The sequence below is a fragment of the Sebastes fasciatus genome, chromosome 20 (assembly GCF_043250625.1).
Source record: "Sebastes fasciatus isolate fSebFas1 chromosome 20, fSebFas1.pri, whole genome shotgun sequence".
In the NCBI taxonomy this organism is placed as follows: Eukaryota; Metazoa; Chordata; class Actinopteri; order Perciformes; family Sebastidae; genus Sebastes; species Sebastes fasciatus.
In genome coordinates this window covers 3607105-3627574 of record NC_133814.1, presented here as the reverse complement: position 1 = coordinate 3627574, position 20470 = coordinate 3607105, and the positions used below count along the sequence as shown (strand labels likewise).

The 20470-nt window shown below is 42.0% G+C and overlaps 1 protein-coding gene across 14 annotated transcripts in view; it reads left to right on the top strand.

The window, feature by feature from the left end:
* Positions 1-20470, top strand: part of cacna1g (calcium channel, voltage-dependent, T type, alpha 1G subunit) — a 331510-nt gene that overhangs the window by 146621 nt on the left and 164419 nt on the right. For all 14 annotated transcript variants that reach the window (XM_074619026.1, XM_074619028.1, XM_074619031.1 and 11 more), the window contains exon 5: positions 1894-1991. In XM_074619026.1, the coding sequence (XP_074475127.1) occupies positions 1894-1991 (98 nt within the window). The remainder of the gene's footprint in view (positions 1-1893; positions 1992-20470) is intronic.

Here is a 20470-nt window from a genome sequence, read left to right as displayed (position 1 = left end):
ACAACTAATCACAGCTTGCAGATTGCTTTTCTTTTTTTCCGTAAATATCAGTTTATGGTAAATATGGAGGAGAAGCTAATCATTTCAGCTTTATAATCTGTCCCACAGACTATTTTACTCACTTCACCCTTTCTGACCGAGGACGTCACAGCATCCGGTTGAAAGGAGCCAAATAGTAAAGCCACTGTGAGGGATTTACGGTGCTGGACATCTATTTATCTTTGTTTTGACTTTGTTTAGTTTAGTCAGCGAGGCCTTTACTGTTAAATTACCACAACTTCATCATCATTATCGCAGCACGCAGGTTTTGGTTGCTTAGTAACGGCAGGTGCGTCAGGAGCGCAACCTCCCAAGCACCTTGGATAAAAGGGAAAGCGGCACGGCTGGCGTTTTCCACGTTTATTTTTTAGACGGCCCCAAAAAATGTCTTGTTGAGCGTTCGGTTGTACCACCCTCTCTCGTCATTTCTGGTTGCAAAAAAACAAGATGGCGGGCGGCCAAAAACCAAGATGGCAACGTCCAAAAAACGTAGTCCACAAACCAATGGGTGACGTCATGGTGACTATGTCCACTTCTTATATACAGTCCGTGGGCCCTCCCTGTCTTCAAGCTCATAGTAAGATTTCATAGACATTCATAAAAGTGCCAGTTGATTCCTTTTGACCTGAAAGTCCATTGCAGAACATCACACATCTGCTGATGGGCTGTACCTGTTCCCAGGGACTACCAGATACCGTTAGCCCCGCGTCTCAGCTGGAGATGGGAGGGCATCTCTTTCCTGTTCTCTTAACTGTTTACCCATTTACCTTCTCTCTGCAGCCCGCGGGCCATCTGTCAGCTCCAACTATGTGTGTGTACAGGATGTGTGTGTGTACTGCTTTGGTGTAACGAACCAGAAAACGCTCGTACTGGGACACCTCAAACACACACTTTCATTAAGGGAGTTTCTTGCACTTAAGGTGACCAACAGGCTTGCGCGCACACACACACACACACACGCATTGCCCAACATGTGTTGCAAATTTGTCAGACAGGCAGACTTGGAGTCGGTGCGAGGAGGGAATTCCTTCATCTGCACGCCCCTTCAAGCTGCACATGTGCTCAGCATCTGCTCCACACTCACACACACACATACACACAAGGAGAGAGAGAGAGAGAGAGTGAGTGGGAGAGGAGATGACGATAAACACTGATCAAGAAACAAGAATTTTTTTAAGCATTCCACAGTCGCTCTCGCTCTTTAAGCGCTGTCCTTCTAACCTCTCATCACAGCCTGAAAGAGCATCTAAAGAGCTGCTGGAGAGGCTGTTAAGAGTGTGTGCGAGCGCCGTCTCAAGGTTACGAGGCGGCCTGATCTGATGCTGCTCTTTTATGTACCGTGGATGCCACGCTCTCCTCTCAATGACGAGTGATTCACCCACTTTTGACGTCTGAAAGGGGACATAAGCCGCTCGCTCCTTTTGAAGGTCAATCGTGCGAGGGCGCATACGAATATATGCATGTGTTTGTCAGGCACACAAACATTGCGTGTACGCTGCGCTCCATATACAAGCACAAACACAGTGTGTGTGTGTGAGGTGTTTTTCTAACTTTCTGCTCCGTTAGCTGCAGTCGGAACGAAAGCATATTATTGTTTGCCAGAACACATGCACTGCAGCCATCTCTAAAGGCACGAATGTAAATGAACATTAGATGATTAATTACGACTCGCACGGCGAGAGCGGGAGAGCATGTAATACTTGCAATATATAATTGGCTACATAATATTGCCCTTACATTTTCTGTGTTTTTATTCCCAGCTGATGAAGCCGCCTCTGAGCTGCAATAGCAATTAAAGTATTCGGTTTGTTGCCGCTCTGCTAACACATCTTTCTTTCTCTCCGCACGTTGCAGGATGTTGGAGTACTCCCTCAACCTGCAGAGCGTCAGTTTTTCAGCGGTGAGGACGGTCCGCGTGCTGAGGCCTCTGAGAGCCATCAACCGAGTGCCAAGTGAGTGCAGACCTACTTCACACTTTCAGCTCTCTAACCCGAACGCTCTGTCCTCTGTATCACAACACTTTCGGCTTCCTCTGGAGGCAAATACACTTCTTTGATCTCAAACTAAAGCCAGGCTGCCAAAGATACGGACACTGTGTACAACTTTTAGGTCGCCCATTGCTTTAGGCCACGTTGCCAGGTTGAATCCCCCGGGCAGACTGTTGTTGGTGGAGCTATGAGGTTTTGCCTACCGTTTTAGGATCTGATGAAGATGGCGAGTTTTTAGTCACAATTTCTTTTTAATACTTTTCATTGGTTAAACTTTTGTAAAAACCCAGAGACAGATGTAAAGGGTGACCAATAACATTGATTTATGAAGAAAAAAAATACAACGAAATATAGAGATACAAGGTTTCCGTCCGACAGCGACGATATTCTTTTGGATAGTGGATCAAAGAGCAGGAATTGCCAGAGCCAATATGTGTGCCACACATTCGATCCGGACTGAATTTTAATCCGAAGCAGACGAGTTATTACATAACGTAAGGATATATTTTCTGGTGTTTGAGCATAGGGAGTGTGATGGAACTTAACCACGTAGTTATTAGTGGTTGTACGCGTACAGTGTGTGACATCCGTTGCAGACTGCAGGACTACACAGAGCAGCGCGTGTGTGTGTGTGTGTGCGTGCCCATTGCCAGTTTCTGTACAGTACAGTATGTCCATCCTCTCTGGGCCAATCACACGACTGTCCCCGCAGCCTGCAACAGATGTCACACACTGTACGCGTACAACCACTAATAACTATGTGGTTAGGTTCCATCACACTCCCGTTGCTCAAACACCAGAAAACATATCCTTACATTATGTAATGTCATTACCGTGACAATGACCTGTCACTGTCACTTAGTGATGTTTGAATGTTATGGCTAATGCTAACAGCAAGATGGTATTCTCAGAGTTTGCAATAAAAGAAAAAAACTAAACAGAGAAATTAACCTAGAAGTATGCATTTAAGGTGCAATTAATAACATTCAACCACTAGATGTCGCACTCTCCCAACTGTTTCATTGCACTTCACAACAAGTGGTTGCCAGTTTGTTGCTCCACTTATTTTTGAGTGGAGTGAGACTCAGACATGCCAAGTGATGAATCTTTTCATGGTAGAGTAATGAAGTCATTTTGCAACATGTAGCTAGACATTAGCTATAGATATAGGTTACTTTGTGCAGTGGTGTTTCAACATTCATGTAACGGAATTTATGGTAATCTGAGGACATGGCTATGTAGTTAATGTAACATTTAGCTTGTCATCTAAGCAGTGGTGTAGTGCAGGGAAGTACACGGCGTATACCTACTTCTTTTCCAGTCAGCCACCCACTTCTAAATCTCCTCTGATACGCATCTTCATTATACCTTGTTTGAGGGAACTATAACTTTAGCTAACTGGACTCAACCATCACTAATGCTAAGATGCTAACTTAGCTCCTCAGAGAACGAAGCTGTTCTTTTTTTTCATTTTGTCAATCTAACCGGTGACAACATATTAGTTAAGGTTGTTAGGACTATGGCTGTTGTTAGTTTTGTTTAAATATGCCAATTGTAATCTTATGGGTTATTGTTTTTTGGACGATTAAGCTAGCGTAGCTAACATGTGCTAACTAAATACATGTGCTCATACTGTAGCTGCTTCAACAGCTTCGATTCGATGTCTTGTAGAGAGTTAGAGGAGAAGCTCAATACCACTCTCACGTCTGTATACGAAGCTAGAGCCAGTTGTCTCCCCCCTATTTCCAGTCTTTATGCTAAGCTAAGCTAACAGCTGCTGGCTGTAGCTTCTTTTTTACATTTCACTTCGGCTTGCCCCAATAGCACCATATTGCAGCCCATGAGCAGCCAACAGTAAAAAGTGACACACGTCTTTTCTTTCATGCGTACAAGCTGACTTCTGCGATGAAACGGTATTAATATCTAAATTGATTTGATGACGATGATATTGAGGATGCTGTTGATGTTGATTAGGATATTCATGATGATGATGATGATGATGATGACGATGATATTAATGACATTGTTGATGTTGTTAATGATGATGATTATGATGATGATGAAAAAAAAATCTGCTTCTATCCACCCTGTGCGTTGCCTCTGCTCATTGCCTGTCGGCACCTGTGTCCGATCGGACTTGAAGCTGCTGTTGGCTCTTACTCACGTCGTTCCTCCTCCTATCTAGATCCTCGCTTGTATCGTACGAACTTTCAGATGCACGTCGCTTTGGACAAAAGCGTCCGCTAAATGAAATTGTGATAATAATTGCAATTGTTAACCAGACATGGAACCTGACATGATCCAACATTAGCTGACATTTAATAACGTATCCCCATGGCGAACAAGTAATATCTCGCTTCTCATAATTAATCTGGCTTGGTAGCAGGAGCTGTATAAATGTACCTTATTTTAACTTATTGGACTTTTGCTCCTCTGTCATAGTGCTTGCTATATAACTGGTGATCACGCAGGTGGGATTGAATTCCTACACAGCTGTGGAATGTAGGTCAGAGACAAGCCGATCCACACTTAGTGTGCTGCCTTGACTGTGTTTTGGCTTCCCCACAGCCAAGACAGCTTCGGACTCAGACAGATTTATGTGCAATTTTCCAACTCACCGAATTTTTATTAATAAAGGACTGCAGTTCATAGCAACAATCGCACACAGTGCAACGCAAACACACAAATCCCTGAGTCTCTCGCCCCATCTGTTATTCCCACCCCCCCATTGACTTACACACTATTATCCTAACAGCCGCACCAAAAAAAAGTTCCACATTCCACTCAACTTTTCTTCCATCAGTCTCCATTAGAGTTTAATCAGCGCAGATTGAATTTCCAGTGCACACATTAATGTTTAAATAAATCATACGCATTTTCATACCCCACCCAGCAGTCCACTCTGCGCATTCGGTCTCACCTTCAATCCACCCCCTGCAAAGCTTTCATTTAAACACAGACTCTAATTATGTCATTAGCTCCCTCAATTGCTCAGAGGAGATTGCAGGCAAACTGAGCAATGAATCCAGGATGTGTGTGTGTGTGTGTGCATGTATGTGTGTGTGCGGTACATGCAGGTGTTTACCCCCGTGTAGGTGCATGAATGGGACATCAACCTCCTATCCCCTCTACCGATGACACCCCCCAAACCCTTCTGTAATCTCACCCCCTCTTGTCAATCAAAGACGTCGTAGGGGGTCCAGTGCTGCTCATTAGGCCACATATACACGCACGGTCGTGCACCCACTCGCTCATTAGGCATCCAACTATTCCTCATCCTAATCACAGGACTAATAGCGGCGTTAATGTGTACATGATTTGGTCTGGTTCTGTAGCCCCGCGCAGAAAATGTCACTGGGTAGAGTGGTGGTGGTGGTGGTGGTGCAGTGGCGGCCTTCATCCTCTTCGCCAGCCTAATCAAGTCCTGCAGAGGAGCTTGCAGCGTCCATCATGACTCTGGGGTTGGGATGGTTATTGTGGAGCTCAGCCTATTTTGAGGCATTTCAATACGTGGGTGCTCCAGTTCCAGGATGCTGTGAATACATTTCCTACATGTTGGAATGAATCATGACACTGACTAAGGTGTTTTTTTTTTTTCTGTTCCATTATTCAGCAGTTTGTTGGGTCGGTAGGAAACAAGGCGGAAAATAGGAAGCGCTACAGTTTGCCCTTTCAAAAGTTCACCAAGCACGAGGAATTAGACCTGCCTAATTGCCGTGGCGACATTACAAAAGAGGTACAGAATAGGGATGACATAGATGTTGCAACATAAAATATGACACAGATTCACAGTTGTATCAGTGCAGCAGCATTGAGTCATACTAAGTACAGTACACACATAGAATCCCTCTGCGTTTATTATTCCCACAGAGTTCATCTGCTGCTCTTAAAGGGTAGGTTCAGATTTTTCTAATTCCATTTTAAAACAATTGTCACATGTCCGAATACACACTTATTGTTCGCTGCGATAATTCCACAGTGCAAGGACTGGCACTAAAAAGTGGTTACTTCACAGTCAGTGTTGACAGGAGGAATTAATTATTCTAAATGTACTGTACATAGGGGGGGGAGTATTACTTTAAAATATGCAAACCTGTCCTTTAATCTTGTTGTGGAATGTAACAAGACTAAAAGCATAATAAAAGGCTGACTTTTAGCATGCTAGCATTGTATTTAAGCATTAATCTCAAAGTATAGCATTGACTGTTTTGGAGTTACTCAGTAGCGATGCCACAATGAGGAAATTTTCCGACCCGTTAATAAACTTGTGACAGCACCGGTGTTACCGATTACGCCGGACATTTTACAAAATAAGATGACACTCAATATATGCAGAGCGCTTACTCTGATCTTTAACATCGGATTGGCTGTGTGTCTGGCCTTTCTGGTCGGACGTTCGCTGCGCGGCCGCAGGTTTCCGCCTGGCGCTGCTGCACCGCGCACACCGGCTGTGACCGCTCCGCCCTCCGCACAGCTTCATACAAAAATTCTACAGATTGCTTCATAAACGTTATGAATCCCTATTAGCATTGTGTTTAAATATGAAATATTGCCAAATAAGCGCTTTTGCTTTTCGCTTTGACATCAAATCCTCCGCCATCGTCTTGTCTGTCAACTCTCATATCGAGGTGAGTGAAATCGTACTCCTGCTACTCTTTGCTGAGACACTTTCACTTTCAGTTTTTATTATTATTGTCCGACTGTGTATCACTATTTAACATGCTCAGTATTTTACAAATTAGTTTTAAAAATTAGTTTTTTTTGATGAACGTGGGCACTGAAACATGAAAGTTAACGACGGTGGGGGCGGTGGGCAAGTTATGTAATGTAATCCGTGTATGTCCGAACACCGTGCAACATCGGTAACACCGACTACCGTGGCAAGCAAAGTACTCAGTGCAGGTCAAGTGTAAATTTTGACCTGTTGGTGGTGCTAAATGCACGGTCAGGGAATCACCAAAATCATTTGGATTCTTCCCATTAGAACCATAAATTTCTCTACCAAATTTCATACCAATCCAGTTTAAAGGTTTTGAATTTTGATGTTAAACTCAAAATCAAATTGCTCGACCAACCAACCAAACTGATCGACATTGCCTTCCCTAATGCTGTACTGCTAGCATGGATAAAGATTACACTGCTGTTCCCCAACCCCAGGCCAATCAAATCCAGTGTGAAGAGATTTTTTAGCAGTTGCCATATGCATAAATGCTAATGGTCCTAAATGATTAGCTAGTGTTCAAGGCTCAGGTATAAAGCAGCTGAACACTCCACCGGTTGACAGAGAGCCACTTAGCAACATAAACGGCAATTACTGGAAAGCAATGAGCATCCAATCTATGTAATAATAGCTACTGTGTAAATGAAAATACATTTCATTGCACAGGCCACTAGAAAGCACACAAATAAACAGGTTGTCATCAATATGGATCGATTAACTGCCCAGGATAGATCTTCAGGTTACTGTAGTGAATAGGGAGCTGTCCATTTTAAACATCATAAATCCTATAAGAGGACAGGACGTGTGTATTAATCTCCGTTTGGTGAAGACAAGAGAAATGTATTGTCACTGCGAATAGTGGAGATGTAGCTGTATTTCAACAAGAGTACTCCAGTAAATCATGAACTGACACAGTCAAGAATATGAGGTGCATATTAATGCCGGGTTGAAACAGGCCAAACAGAGCTGCACACCTCAGCTGATACATATTATCAGCTAGTACATATCGGTATGCATTTACAGGTCAGCAGGGTTCACTCAATCTGTCAGTTCCAGTGGGCAAAACCTGGGTCTGAAAAGTGAAGCCAATGCAGAAGTGCCTTAAACTATTAGTATTCTTTCTAATAGCCAGCAGCTTTGGTTGCAAAAATAAGTCAAATTGTGCAGAAGTCTATGAGCCTAAAGCAGGGGATGCTTTAGGGCGTGGCTACCTTGTGATTGACAGGTCGGAGTTGTCCTGTGTGGGAGTTGTCTGTATTTTCGTCTTAGAACTTTAACCCTTTGACAGTGTATTTTCAATTCATGAAAATCAATTGTAAAGTTTCGGTCGCCTAAAGCATTCGGTTGTATTTAGCTCCACCCTCTCGTGTCACTTCTGGTTGCAAAAAATCAAGATGGCGATGTCCAAAAACCGAGATGGTGACAGCCAAAAAACATGATGGCAACGGCTAAATACCAAGATGCCGACGGCCAAATACCAAGATGGCGACGGCCAAAATGCCGAGGCTTCACAACTGTAGTCCACAAACCAACGGTTGACGTCACAGTGACGACATCCACGTCTTATATCCAGTCCATGGTCAGTCCAATGTGGTGTAAACTTTCCATCTCCAGCGTCTTAGTCGACTTTCTTGTTGATATTTGTCCACTGCTGCCCAGAATGTGAGCCATCTGAACCTGGATCAGCAGATGTATAAACTGTTAGTACTCGCATCACTCTGCCTCGCCGTCTACAGCCCCACATTGCTCTTTTTTCTCACCTTCTCTCTCTCTCTGTCTGTTACCTTAAGTCTGTGTTTGGAACAGAAGGCTGGAGCTCATCTTAAAATGCACCCTCAGACTTGTATTAACGAACACATTGTTCCTGGGCCGGTGTCCACGTCCTGGGCTCTGGCATTGATTGATGCGCTAACATGGCACTCCTGCCAGTGGAAGTGACGGATACATTTCGCAGGCTTCATCCTGCCGACTGCCAACAAAGCCCAAAAAAAATCTTGAGCCATGTCACCACCACATCACCACCCACCATCTGCCACCTGATTGGCTATTACCCTCAAGTCCAGTGCCGGCCCACTGGGAACTCGTCCCAGACCTGTCATTGGCTACTTCAAGGCAGATATGATAACTTGTGGCTTACCTCTGTATGGGTCTTAATATTCAAAGGGAGCGTATGTCCAGAATACATTATGTTTTCTTGGGTAACAGAGGGGGATCCCCTTCTTCTGGAAGGAAAGAATCATTTGCTCATGGCATTGAAACAGACATGGTGCTATAGTGAGGTCGTATTATGAGTTTGAATCGGAATGAGTTTGTGTAGTAAAGGAAAAAAAAGAAATCTAGATTTGCTAAATTATTGAGAAACCCAAATCGCTACTTTTTTTTACTGCTGTTTCAAAGCAAAGTGTGCTTCTATAACTGCATACTTTAACATTTAAAATCTACTGTCAGCAAATGCCACTTTCGTAACCTCGATTCTGCTGCTACAATATGCAAATAGATGTGAGGAGCTGCTTTACAGTAATGGGTTTCAGTTTCAAGCCTCAAGGCACTGAAACCTAGAATACTGACTTTAAAATGCTGAAATCTAATTTTTTCTGTTCGTAGGAGTAAAGGTGTCATTGTTATGCACGGAGAAGTAAAATAACTATTTTTATCCTCAGGCTAAAGTGACACATTTACATCCACTATCCAGCAGACACAATTTTGTATTCAAGTCAAACATTTTTTGGAGTAGAAAAAGACCTCAGGATGACGGTTGCTCGCCTGCCAAAGCGCCTGCTTTGGTGGCCACGCCAGCCAGCTGCTGTCTGAATTTGCAATTCATTACTTTCCTGCTCATGTGTTCTCCCACCCTGGTTATCAACAGTTCCTCAATGCCAAGACCAGCTGGAGTTAAAGAGGAACTCCGACAATTTTATGCACTCTGTATAGGTCAGTTTGGTAAATGTGGGGAGTACTACTCAGCCTCAGAAAACAGTCACATGATGTCTTTTTGTAGCTGTGGAGGAGATTTGTCCTGTGGCTTCTGAGAGAATAATCCCTGATGATGTCATCAGGCTTTGGAGACTTCTGAAATTCCTATCAGAAAGCCTCACAGACACAGCAGTGGGCATGGAGACTGACATTTACCAGGCAGGGACGGTCTAATAAAAACATACCACTGTTTGCCTTATGGGAAATGTAGGATTCAGGATTTTTGGAGCTTGGCCCATACTATGTGCTAAAAATCTGAATATCTCACCCTCTGCTGCTCTAGGTGACCAATCTTTTTTTATGTAATCTGCCTTTTGTGAGTAGTGTGAGCCCCAGCCCATATCCCACATCTTTAGGACCCAACCTGACTGAACCCGAATGCCAAATTTGAGATCCAAACCCGACCCAAGACCCAAAGTTGTATTTTAATTGTTATTTTACTCAATGTTAAATGACTGTAAGCTTACTGGGAAAATGCAAAACCTTGGCTTCATTGTCTTTTCCCTCTCCCCACTGGGCATTGAGAAATTCCTTAAAGAATTACACTGAAACAAAACGAAATTACCCAAACCCAGCCCGAATCCCGATACTTAAATCATTGAAATACCCCTTTAACCCGTTTCTTTACTCCTGCCACATTTTACTCACTGTGGCCTCACTTTCACTGCAATAAACAAGTCCTGCACCTCTATGGAAATGGCACAATCATGGCTACAAGTTGGGAGAACTCAGAAATGTATTTTATGCAGTATAACAGTTAAAGTGTCATTAATAAAAAAAAAGAAACATAAGTTGAGTTTCTTTGACAAAAATTGGACTCTATTTATAACATTTTCCAAGTGCCCAAAAGTGTTACCGATATTTGAAAAAATGGGGGCTCCACATGCTATAAATATTGAACTATTTACATTTTTATAACCTCTACTTACAACCTCCCTCATCCTCTCTCTGTGTAAACAGCCTGCAGTTCAGTGGAAATTTTGCTGAATCTTTGTCACGTGACTGTTGGTCTCAGCCGAGTCATTCGTGGCTTCCCAGTTGCGCTGAGAAGTACAGAATTTAATGTTTTTCACAGGATCTGGTCAATGCAAACAGTTTATTTTTGGCAGCATTTTAAATGAGACATATTGAATAAAGTGATTTTGATGAAGTCTCACAATTTTGAGCTTAGATTTGGTTACTTTTCCTGATCCCATTCGTCACACAAGATTCGTTTGGAAATTAAATGAGTCATTGGTAGCTATTTGAAGAAGGAGAATATTCAGCTTAAGGTTCGAGGGCAAAGATGGCATGTATGTTATGTTTGCAGGCCTGGGACATAAGATAAAACACTAACATAAGATAAGATAAGATATACTATACTATACTCTATTGTCCCACAGGGAAATTTGTCTTGGGCTCTAGGCCACTGCATCAAACAACATACCAAAGTCACAATGTACATACACACATAAAACATGGATCATACATACACTCATGCATGAACGTGCTTAAATTCACATGTTGAGTGTGAGACAGTAGTTCTTTAAAATAATAAAAAGTAATGAAAGACAATAGTTTCTGATACTAAAACCAGGTATAATCATACCAGATAATAAATAATCAATTTACTATATTATATATATATTATAGTACTCTATAAAATCATATCATATAATACTAGATCTACTTGTTGCTGTTTAATATTTTGATGGATGACGGAATAAATTAATTTTTGTAACGATTTAGCCGGCACATTGGCATTCTGAACCGTCTACCTGAAGGTAACAGCTCGAATTCTGGGTTCAGAATGTGTGTTGGATCGTTCAGAATCTTCTGAGCCTCCCTGAGCATAGAGGTTTCATATAAAGGCTGAAGATAGTGATGTTCTTTTCTCCCTATGATCTTCATGGCTGATTTTAGTAAGGCGTGTGAGCTTGGACTTTAACTGTGCCGACAGGTTACCGTATACCACACTTGGATGCCATATCTAATTACACTCTAATATTGTTTGATAAAACAGGATCATTAATTTACTATTGACACCATATAGTCTAAGCCTTTTCAAAAAATTACATCCTCTGTTGTAGCTTAGAACAAAGGCTTTCAACATGCTCTCCCTCTGAGTTGACGAGTCTTTATGAAACTCCCGATAATGTCAGTAAGCCACGTTTGAGTGAGGCAGGCAGCGTTGATTGATAAGCCAGAGGCAGCAGTCAATAGGTGATTATGGCAGGACACCAAACCTCACACACACACACACACACACACACACTCAGACATGTCTCCGTCTTAACGAGACTGAGCCCAGAATAGCCTTTGCACGCTTCTTTATTGGTAAGCCGCTGCATGTGCCCTTTCCCCAACGCCTTATCAAACTGGTACACACACACACACACACACACACACACATTTTCCTCACACTCTTATATGCACACAGACCTGCAGTGCATGCACGTGTGTGTGGTGTTATTTTCATGCATCAATAACTCGCGAGCGTGTCATCCTGTTCTCCATGCTTTGTTAGACCCGGTGTTTGAGCAGCGCCTGGTTCATGCACACTGTCTTGTACTTCCGTTCAGATAAGCCCCTAAAGGCAACAACAACATCATCGACCTCCCAGCTCCCCGCGCGCTCATGCCCTCCACCTCCTACTGCACATTGTTTGCCGTGCCTCATTACTGTAATTAAAGAGCTGGCAAAGAACATCCTATCTTCTATTCTTCGCGAGGCCTACAAGTCACCCCTTGACTCCTGCTCGGCGGTGTATTGTGCTGTGAGGCCGAGAGGGAGAGCCTCAGAGGAGTCAGGGGACGGGGTTTAATCCAGGGGGCTCCTTGTTTGTGAGCCGAGTTGAGGAAATAAAAGACTGATAAGGGTAGAAGGAGTTCAGAGGAGGAAGCCGTCTGCCAGGAGCGAAGAATGTCACAGCTTAATCCTCTTCTCCTCTTCGCTGTCAATCCGTTCGCTGCTAAAAAAACAGAAGATCCTTTTAGTCGGATAGCTCTCGGCATGCGAGTTGTTATTCTGTTGCTTGAAAAGAGAAAAGATTCCATTTAACTTTGATTTTTCAGTCCAAATTCAGCTCAAGGTTTTTAAAGCTTGAAATTCAGTTCTTTGATCACTCGGAGTCGTGCTGTGGCATGGTATTCCCAGATAGCCTGTCAGGTACGCAACCATCTCCCCAACACAGCTGTGATGTGTCAAAGAGATCTGAGATTAAGCTGTTGTAAGAGCTGCTTTTTAACATCTTGTTGTGTAAAAGTGGAAGGCATTAATGATCTTTCTTTTGAGAGAATGATTTAGTCCAATGGGATGTTGTGGGAAAACATTGCATTAGAACAACTTCTAAATAAGTTTAGCTTGTTATTTATCAAACATGCATGCTCACATCTTTGCACAATGAGCAATTCTACATTTCAACGGTCCTACAGCCATTTGCTCGTATACATTCTGGCTATCCTTTTCCCTGGCCATCCCTTTGAAAGTCTTAGTCATTTTAACTTAGAAGCTTAGGCTGTTCTCATACACTGTTCGCAGCTATACCTACGAAAAGTAAAGCACTATAATTCTTATATAACACACTTAATCAATTCGTATATAATCCACGTAATCGTGAGCCCGGACAGGTGGTGTAGGGAGGTGGATGCGTGGGTCTAAAAACACCGGATGGTCGCCCAGGAGACCGCCTTTCATGCCTCATATTAAATCAGAAGTCAACGTCTGTTTGTCACGTAACTTGCGTACTACTACTTCCGTAGTAATTGTATCCAAAACCACCATCTTTTCCTGTACCTAACCAAGTAGGTTTTTTTTGCCTGAACACCGCAGGGGCTTGCATAGGTGCACTGATTGCTCGTGTTGCTGGATATTTGTAGGAAAACGTATATATATATTGTATATATATTAACTTTTCGTAAGATATCATACGAACCGTTGTATGACAATATGTTGAGAGGCTACTTTAAAGCTACTAGGACTTGAGTAGTAGACAAAAGTAGCAACCAAGAAAGATAAAGACAAAAAAACATCATCATCAACACAGACAATAAGGTTAAGATACTGTAGTATTTCTGGCAAAAAGTGTTTTCTTTTTTTATATTTAATGTTTTAACATGGAAATGAACATCACCAGACAATCTGAAAATCTATTAGTTATGCTCACTCGATTGAAAGTAGAGTTAGGGATTACGTGCCTGTAATTAAGGAATCAATTTGTGTCACTATAACTGGCCCCACACTGGAGGATAACTGGGCAGATTCCGGGTCTGATTCGCCTCTCCCAACAATCACGTTGGTGTTCCTGATTAACGTATTCTCATTTTCCGAAAAGTATACAACATTTTGAGCTTTTTCCTACGAATGTCCAGCTTCTATTTACTTTCCAGTCTTCTCAAAATAAACTTCCGTCTTCAAAGGAAACAACTTTGTTTTGGCAATAATACCACTTAGTTAGCTTTAGGAAAAGATCAACTTGGTTAGGTTTAGGCACGAAAACTACTTAGTTAGGTTTAGGAAAAGATCGACCTGGTTAGTTTTAGGCTCGAAAACTACTTAGATAGGTTTAGGAAAAGATTTTGGGTTGTGTTAAAATACCACCGGAAGTGGCGTAACATAAGTATGGAAGTTACGTGACAAATAAATCAACACTGACTTGGTCTCACACAGGACACGAGGCGCTCTCCTAGGCAAAAGTCTGGTGTTTTTTTTGTCCACCCCCTCCTACGGCTGCGGCTTTGTTGGTATTGTACGCGGTATGTGTCTCTAAACATACGCGCATTCTCAAGCACAAGTAGGGAGAAGTTTTTAAATCAAATTCCATGTGTTGAAATGAGCTTACTGTAAGCAAAGGCCCCAGATTTTGTAATTGTATACGAATTGGTGTACACGAAAACAAGTAAATTCAACTCAGCCAAATAAAACCAGCAGGTGAACGGAGTTCAGATGGGCTCTCTGTCCTCTTTTCTCTCCATCACTTTTCATTTCTCTGCATGTACTCCTCTCTTCGGGTCACATGGCTCGCTCATGCAAAGGCACGTTTCCATCTCAGGGACGTCTTGTCTTCTCCTTCTGGAGTCGCCGACACGGAGCTAGTTACCATCCGCTCGGAGCAAATAAGAAGAGACACAGGTGTACACTGCCCCTCGACTCAGAAAGCCCATTAGTTCACAGTACACAGATTACAAAGCTGGCTAGGCCCGAGCTGGACCTGGACAGGAGAGCAGAGGAAGCAGACCTAATCTGCCTGCTAACAGATGGCTCCCCGATCACACACAGCCACCCGCCTGCCAGCCTGTTGGAATGGAGTGGCCGCCCACAGCGAGGTTGGAGAGGGCGCGCAGGCGGAGGAGGAGATGATTGTTATTGAATATGAAATGTCGATCACTTGGAATGAGCAGGCTATTCAGGTCGGGAGAGGCTCAGAGGATTGATTCTCTTATCTGGGAGATAAACAGAGGCGCTTTATATGATATTCATGTTTGCCCGCGTCCCTGAATCAAGAGTTGTTGTCATATATGGCTCCCGTCCAGTTGATGTATTGTTTGATGCCTTGATTTATGTCACCATTGAAATAACATCAAATATTTTATACCCTTATACCTTAGGCTGAATTGCTTTTAACTGCCATCACTCATATTGCTAAAAATCAAGAGCTGACCTGTTCTGTACATATGATAGCCTATCAAAATGAGCTAAATCAAAATGATAGAGGAGGTTGCTTTTCTTATGGTCACCAGATCATTTTGCTATTGAAGGGATTAAAAGGAGGAAGATAATGCATTCAACACAGTTGTTGGCCTCAAGGATACATGCAGTTTGGTGAGAAATGCTGAATGTAAACAAAACTTTATTTGCAAGGAAAGTCTTTTTGTGACCCTACTGAGTGTGCTGCAGCATAATTTCATTCTCTCTAAACTGTGCCTTAAGTTCACCCCATTTCATAAAATAAAGTGAGTTTTTGCAGTAGTCTTTGTGCTTTAAACATGTATATGCAACCTTTTCTTATTCCCAACCCGTTACAAAAGAACGCTTGGCGTCACTTAGGTTTAGGCAACAAAACTGCTAGGTTAGGTTTAGTAAAAGATTGTGGTTTTGCGTTAAAACAAGTGTGTTTTTTAGGTATCTTCAGTTACAAAGTCTACATTATGTACATAACGTACTTGTGTAACTTAGAATAAGTCAATGTTGACTTTTGGTTTCACAGGTCCCTTTGGCGTCACTTAGGTTTCCGCAACAAAACTACTTGGTTAGGTTTAAGCAACAAAATCTTAGTTAGGTTTAGGCAACAAAACTACTTAATTAGATTTAGGCTACAAAACTACTTGGTGAGGTTTAGGCAACAAAACTACATAATTAGATTTAGGCAATAAAAACTACTTTGTTAGGTTTAGGCAACAAAACTACTTGGTTAGGTTCAGACAACGAAACTACATAGTTAGGTTTAGGCAACAAAACTACATGCTTAGGTTTAGGCAGCAAAACTATTTGGTTAGGTTTAGGCAACAAAACTATTTGGTTATGTATAGGCAACAAAACTACTTAGGTTTAGGCAACAAAACTACTTTAGTTAGGTTTAGTAAAAGATTGTGGTTTAGATTAAAACAAGTATGTTTTTGTAATGCAACTTCAGTTACGTAGCCTACTTTATGTACTTGCACATTTTACATAACTATATATATATAACTAAAATAAGTAAACACTGAGTTTTGGTTTCACACGGGACACAAACGTCCATCCACCCCAACCTCTTCCCTACACAGATTTTGTCTCTCTTTCTACTACGACACCGGACTTCCTCCTTTGCGCCTGTCATAATTACTACGGCCACTAGAGGTCTCCGCGTAACAACAAACATAAATATGAATCGTATATATGCTGCTTGCACAGAGGATCTATACGGATGTTTGTTTTCGGTGAGGACGGATTGGTTAAAATGATTACTTCCGTAATAATTTGTTACATTGAGATTTTTTTCTATATCAAAGATTCAGAGGATTGTCAAACTCCTTTGTATGATAAATGAGAAAATAAGTGGCAAAAGATGTGTTGGTCTCCATGGCTGCAGCTGTCAGATGTGTGGAAACCAGCGCGGGGCAGTTTAAGCATTAAACTCTGTGCATCAAACCTATCTCCACTCTGGATCGCAGCGTATGAAACCAGTTAGTGTGCCTTCGGCCTGCTGCAGACACTAATCTCAGCTGCTGCCGCTAACTCATGGCACAGCTAAGCAGCATCCTAACAGCTCAGCACATTACACTATGAGGGCAATCACTTGAAGGAGCTGCTGCTCAATGTGTGCTCTGTGTATGTGTGTTTGCCTACAGCCAGGCGAGGGGTGTGTGTGTGTGCGTGCGTGTGTGTGCGTGCCTGCGCTGCTCATTAATGGCTAGAGAGAGAAAGATAGAGATAAAGTTGCTGTTGCAGGCAGCGAGTCAGGTCTGTCAGAGTGTAGGAGCCTCCACACCTCTGTGACAGCAGCTTGAATGTATCAGAATACTCTTTTCTTTGTGAGTTCAGGGCAATTATGTTAAACAGATATCCTACCAAAGAGCAAGTGGCAACAAATGGCCACAGGCAATGACTCACAGTTCCGCTTTTGCATAACTCCCTGCACTGGATGGCTTCTCTTGAATCATGACATGATGTTTCCCTTGCTGTAGCGTAGCATTTACTAACGTTTTCACAGTGCCATTATGAGAGCCTCAGAGATATATTTTCTCTGTGAGTCTCATCTAGGGGCTGTCCTCGACCAAAGAAATTTCACCCAATTTGTTATCGGTCATTATAAACCTCATAGATGTGGGTCAGTAGGGGCCTGCTACACCTTCCACTTTGTAAAAGTGAAAGGGAACTGAAAAGCAACACGTTGTAAACGTTTTGAACAAAAATAAAACAGCTTGTTTAGGTTTAGGCAACACAATTACTTAATTAAGTTTAAGGGAACAGATCATATCTTGGCTTAAAACAAGGTGAAAGGTGAAACTTAAAAAGCAACACGTTCTAACACGTTGCAAAACTGCATGAAACATTCCTTATTGAACACAAACAAAACAGCTTGTTTAGGTTCAGGCAACAAAACAACTTGGTTGAAGGGGACATATAATGCTTATCTTCAGGCTCATGCTTCTATTTTGTGTTTCTACTTGGACATGTTTACATGCTTTAATGTTCAAAAAACACATTATTTTTCTCATACTGTCTGCCTGAATATACCTGTAGTCACGCTCTGTCTGAAACACGCATTTCAATGGCTGTATTCGAAACCGCATACTGCATACTGCTGAGGAGCGCAGTATGCAGTATACAGTACATACTGCATACTGCGTTCCTGAGTAGTATGCCGTATGTGACAGTTAAAGTGATGTATTTAGCAGTATGCTAGACGAGGTTAAGCCTTTAAACCAGCTCTTAAAGCACAGGACAAAAAAACAAACTTGTACCACTATTACAATATTATCAAAAAATACAAGTTTGATATTGTTGTTTATGTTATACTTGTTTACTTTATAAGATACTGCAGGTTTAAACTATTTATTCTGACAGCTCATAATGAAGTCCGACAAACAGGATCATCAACGAGGAGAGACGGGAAATATATAACATTCATCCACAACGTTTACTTTACTCAAACTGCTTTTTCAGTTACAGCAAAAAAAAAAGTGGACTGATCTCCCAACAGATATTAGAGAAATGTTAAAAAAGTGTCATGTTGTCTCATCAGGAATCTCTCTGCCCCGTCAGAAGCTGCTCTTTCTCTCTCCTCTTCCTCTCCTCTCATCTTCCCTCGCCACTCTGCTGCTCTGCAGCCGCTCTGTGAGCGTCACTGGCCGGCTCTCCAGCGAGCTACGCCCGCGGGCGATTGTGGAGCTTTTTAACTCCAAAAAGGCAAATAAACACAGGTTCCTGTTAATTTATAATGGACATCTGTGTTGTGATATTTAAACAAACTATCCGTCAACAAGGAAATAAAAGCCTCTTGCCTACGAGACCGGAGTGAGCTCCAGCAGCTCATAGCGGTCTCTGAGCGTGACTACCTGGCTTGCTGGCAGCGACCCGGGCAGGCAATAGCTTGCTGTCACGGTATTCTGTGGAGCTTCTAAACTCCGACAACGGTGGAACAAATGTTCGATTCGCCATCTAACTTCGTAAAACTGCCGATATTAATAATCTACACAGTTGATTTCTCGCCTCAAAAACTTTCAGAAGTGAATTTAGTGTTGAAATAGTTAAAAAAAAGTAAAAAACGAGCAGCTTTTGGCTGCTGTTTTTGTACCCGTAGCCTGTGCTGTTCCAGCGCTTTGCATTGTGGGATACAGTAGGCGAGATAGACTGGTCTGATGCATACTGGAGAATTTTTCCAAATCAGTATGACATCCGGGTATTTTTGTCATACTGGAGATTTTGCTTTTGTTCGCATACTACATACTACATACTACATTTTGGCCAAATCAGTACGTACTACTGGTATAGTATGCGGTTTCGAATACAGCCAACGTAATTGCGTTGCTAGGCAAGAGTTTGGGTCCATGTTTACTTCCTGTCAGCTGATGTTATTTACAAACACTGCAACAGGAAATAAACTGGGAAACATTTAGAATGTTCATTTTTAAAACCGTGTAATGGTCTATATATTGTATATTTGTGACATCACAAATGGACAGAAATCCTAACGGCTTGTTTCAAACGCACAATTTATGAATACTTTCTGTGTTTATTTCTCCGTATATTGAGTGTTCGTTTAACAGTATTTATATATCACTTAAACTTGCTTTATAATATAAAAGACATGAAAATCTCCCTTTTTACAATATGGGACCTTTAAAACAACTAGGATTGAAAAGTGAAAGTGAAACTAAAAAAGCAACACGTAAAACTGCATGAAACGTTACTTTTTGAAAAGAAACAAAACAGGTTGTTTAGGTTCAGGCAACAATACCAGTCAGTTAAGTTTTGGGCTAAAGACCGTATTTTGGCTTAAAATAACTATGTTTGAAAAGTGAAACTTAAGGTTTTGAACACAAAGACAACTACAATTTGTTGGTCTCCTGGGTAAAAAAACTCAGTTTTGTGTCATGCTGTCTATTGTACAGCGCATGACTTCCGCTTTTGCTCCTGTCATAATTACTACGTTAGCTGTCATCTTCTTTGATTCCTTCTTTCGGTGATCGCCCATGTGAATCGATGATAAAACCTACTAGCGGGTGTAGCAGGCCCCGACTGACCCTCTGATTATGCCCATTTAATGACCTGATAGCAGTCTCACAATTGGCTGGAGATTCTTAGTTGATTATCACTCATACGATTTTGTCGACTAAACAATTAGTTGATTTAATGAACAGATCTGTGAAACTGAGTTTCCCCGCAACGAATCACATAAAAGCCCAGAGATGTGCTCATAAGTTTCTTAGAAATAAGTATGAAAAAAGCATAAAAAATGTCTAATTGACTAAAGAAATCTTAGTCGACTGAAGAGGGGCAGCCCTAGTGTCATCTCCCACTGTGATTGTATACATTGCTATGCTGATAATTGCATAATGCATGATATGGCAGCTATTATTGAATTGAAATAACTTGAAAACAGTGTTTTTTCTTGGATGCCATTCAAGAGTTTCTGTGTTTTCACTGCTGTCACTTTCTCCCCAGCTGGGTCTCATATCCAGATCGCTCCCTTTGAGAGAATGATGCTGTGAAAGACACAATCCAAACATGCATGTTATCCCGCAGACGCTCCTCACTGTCGCCCATCGATCCCATCCTTCAGTAGTACCTT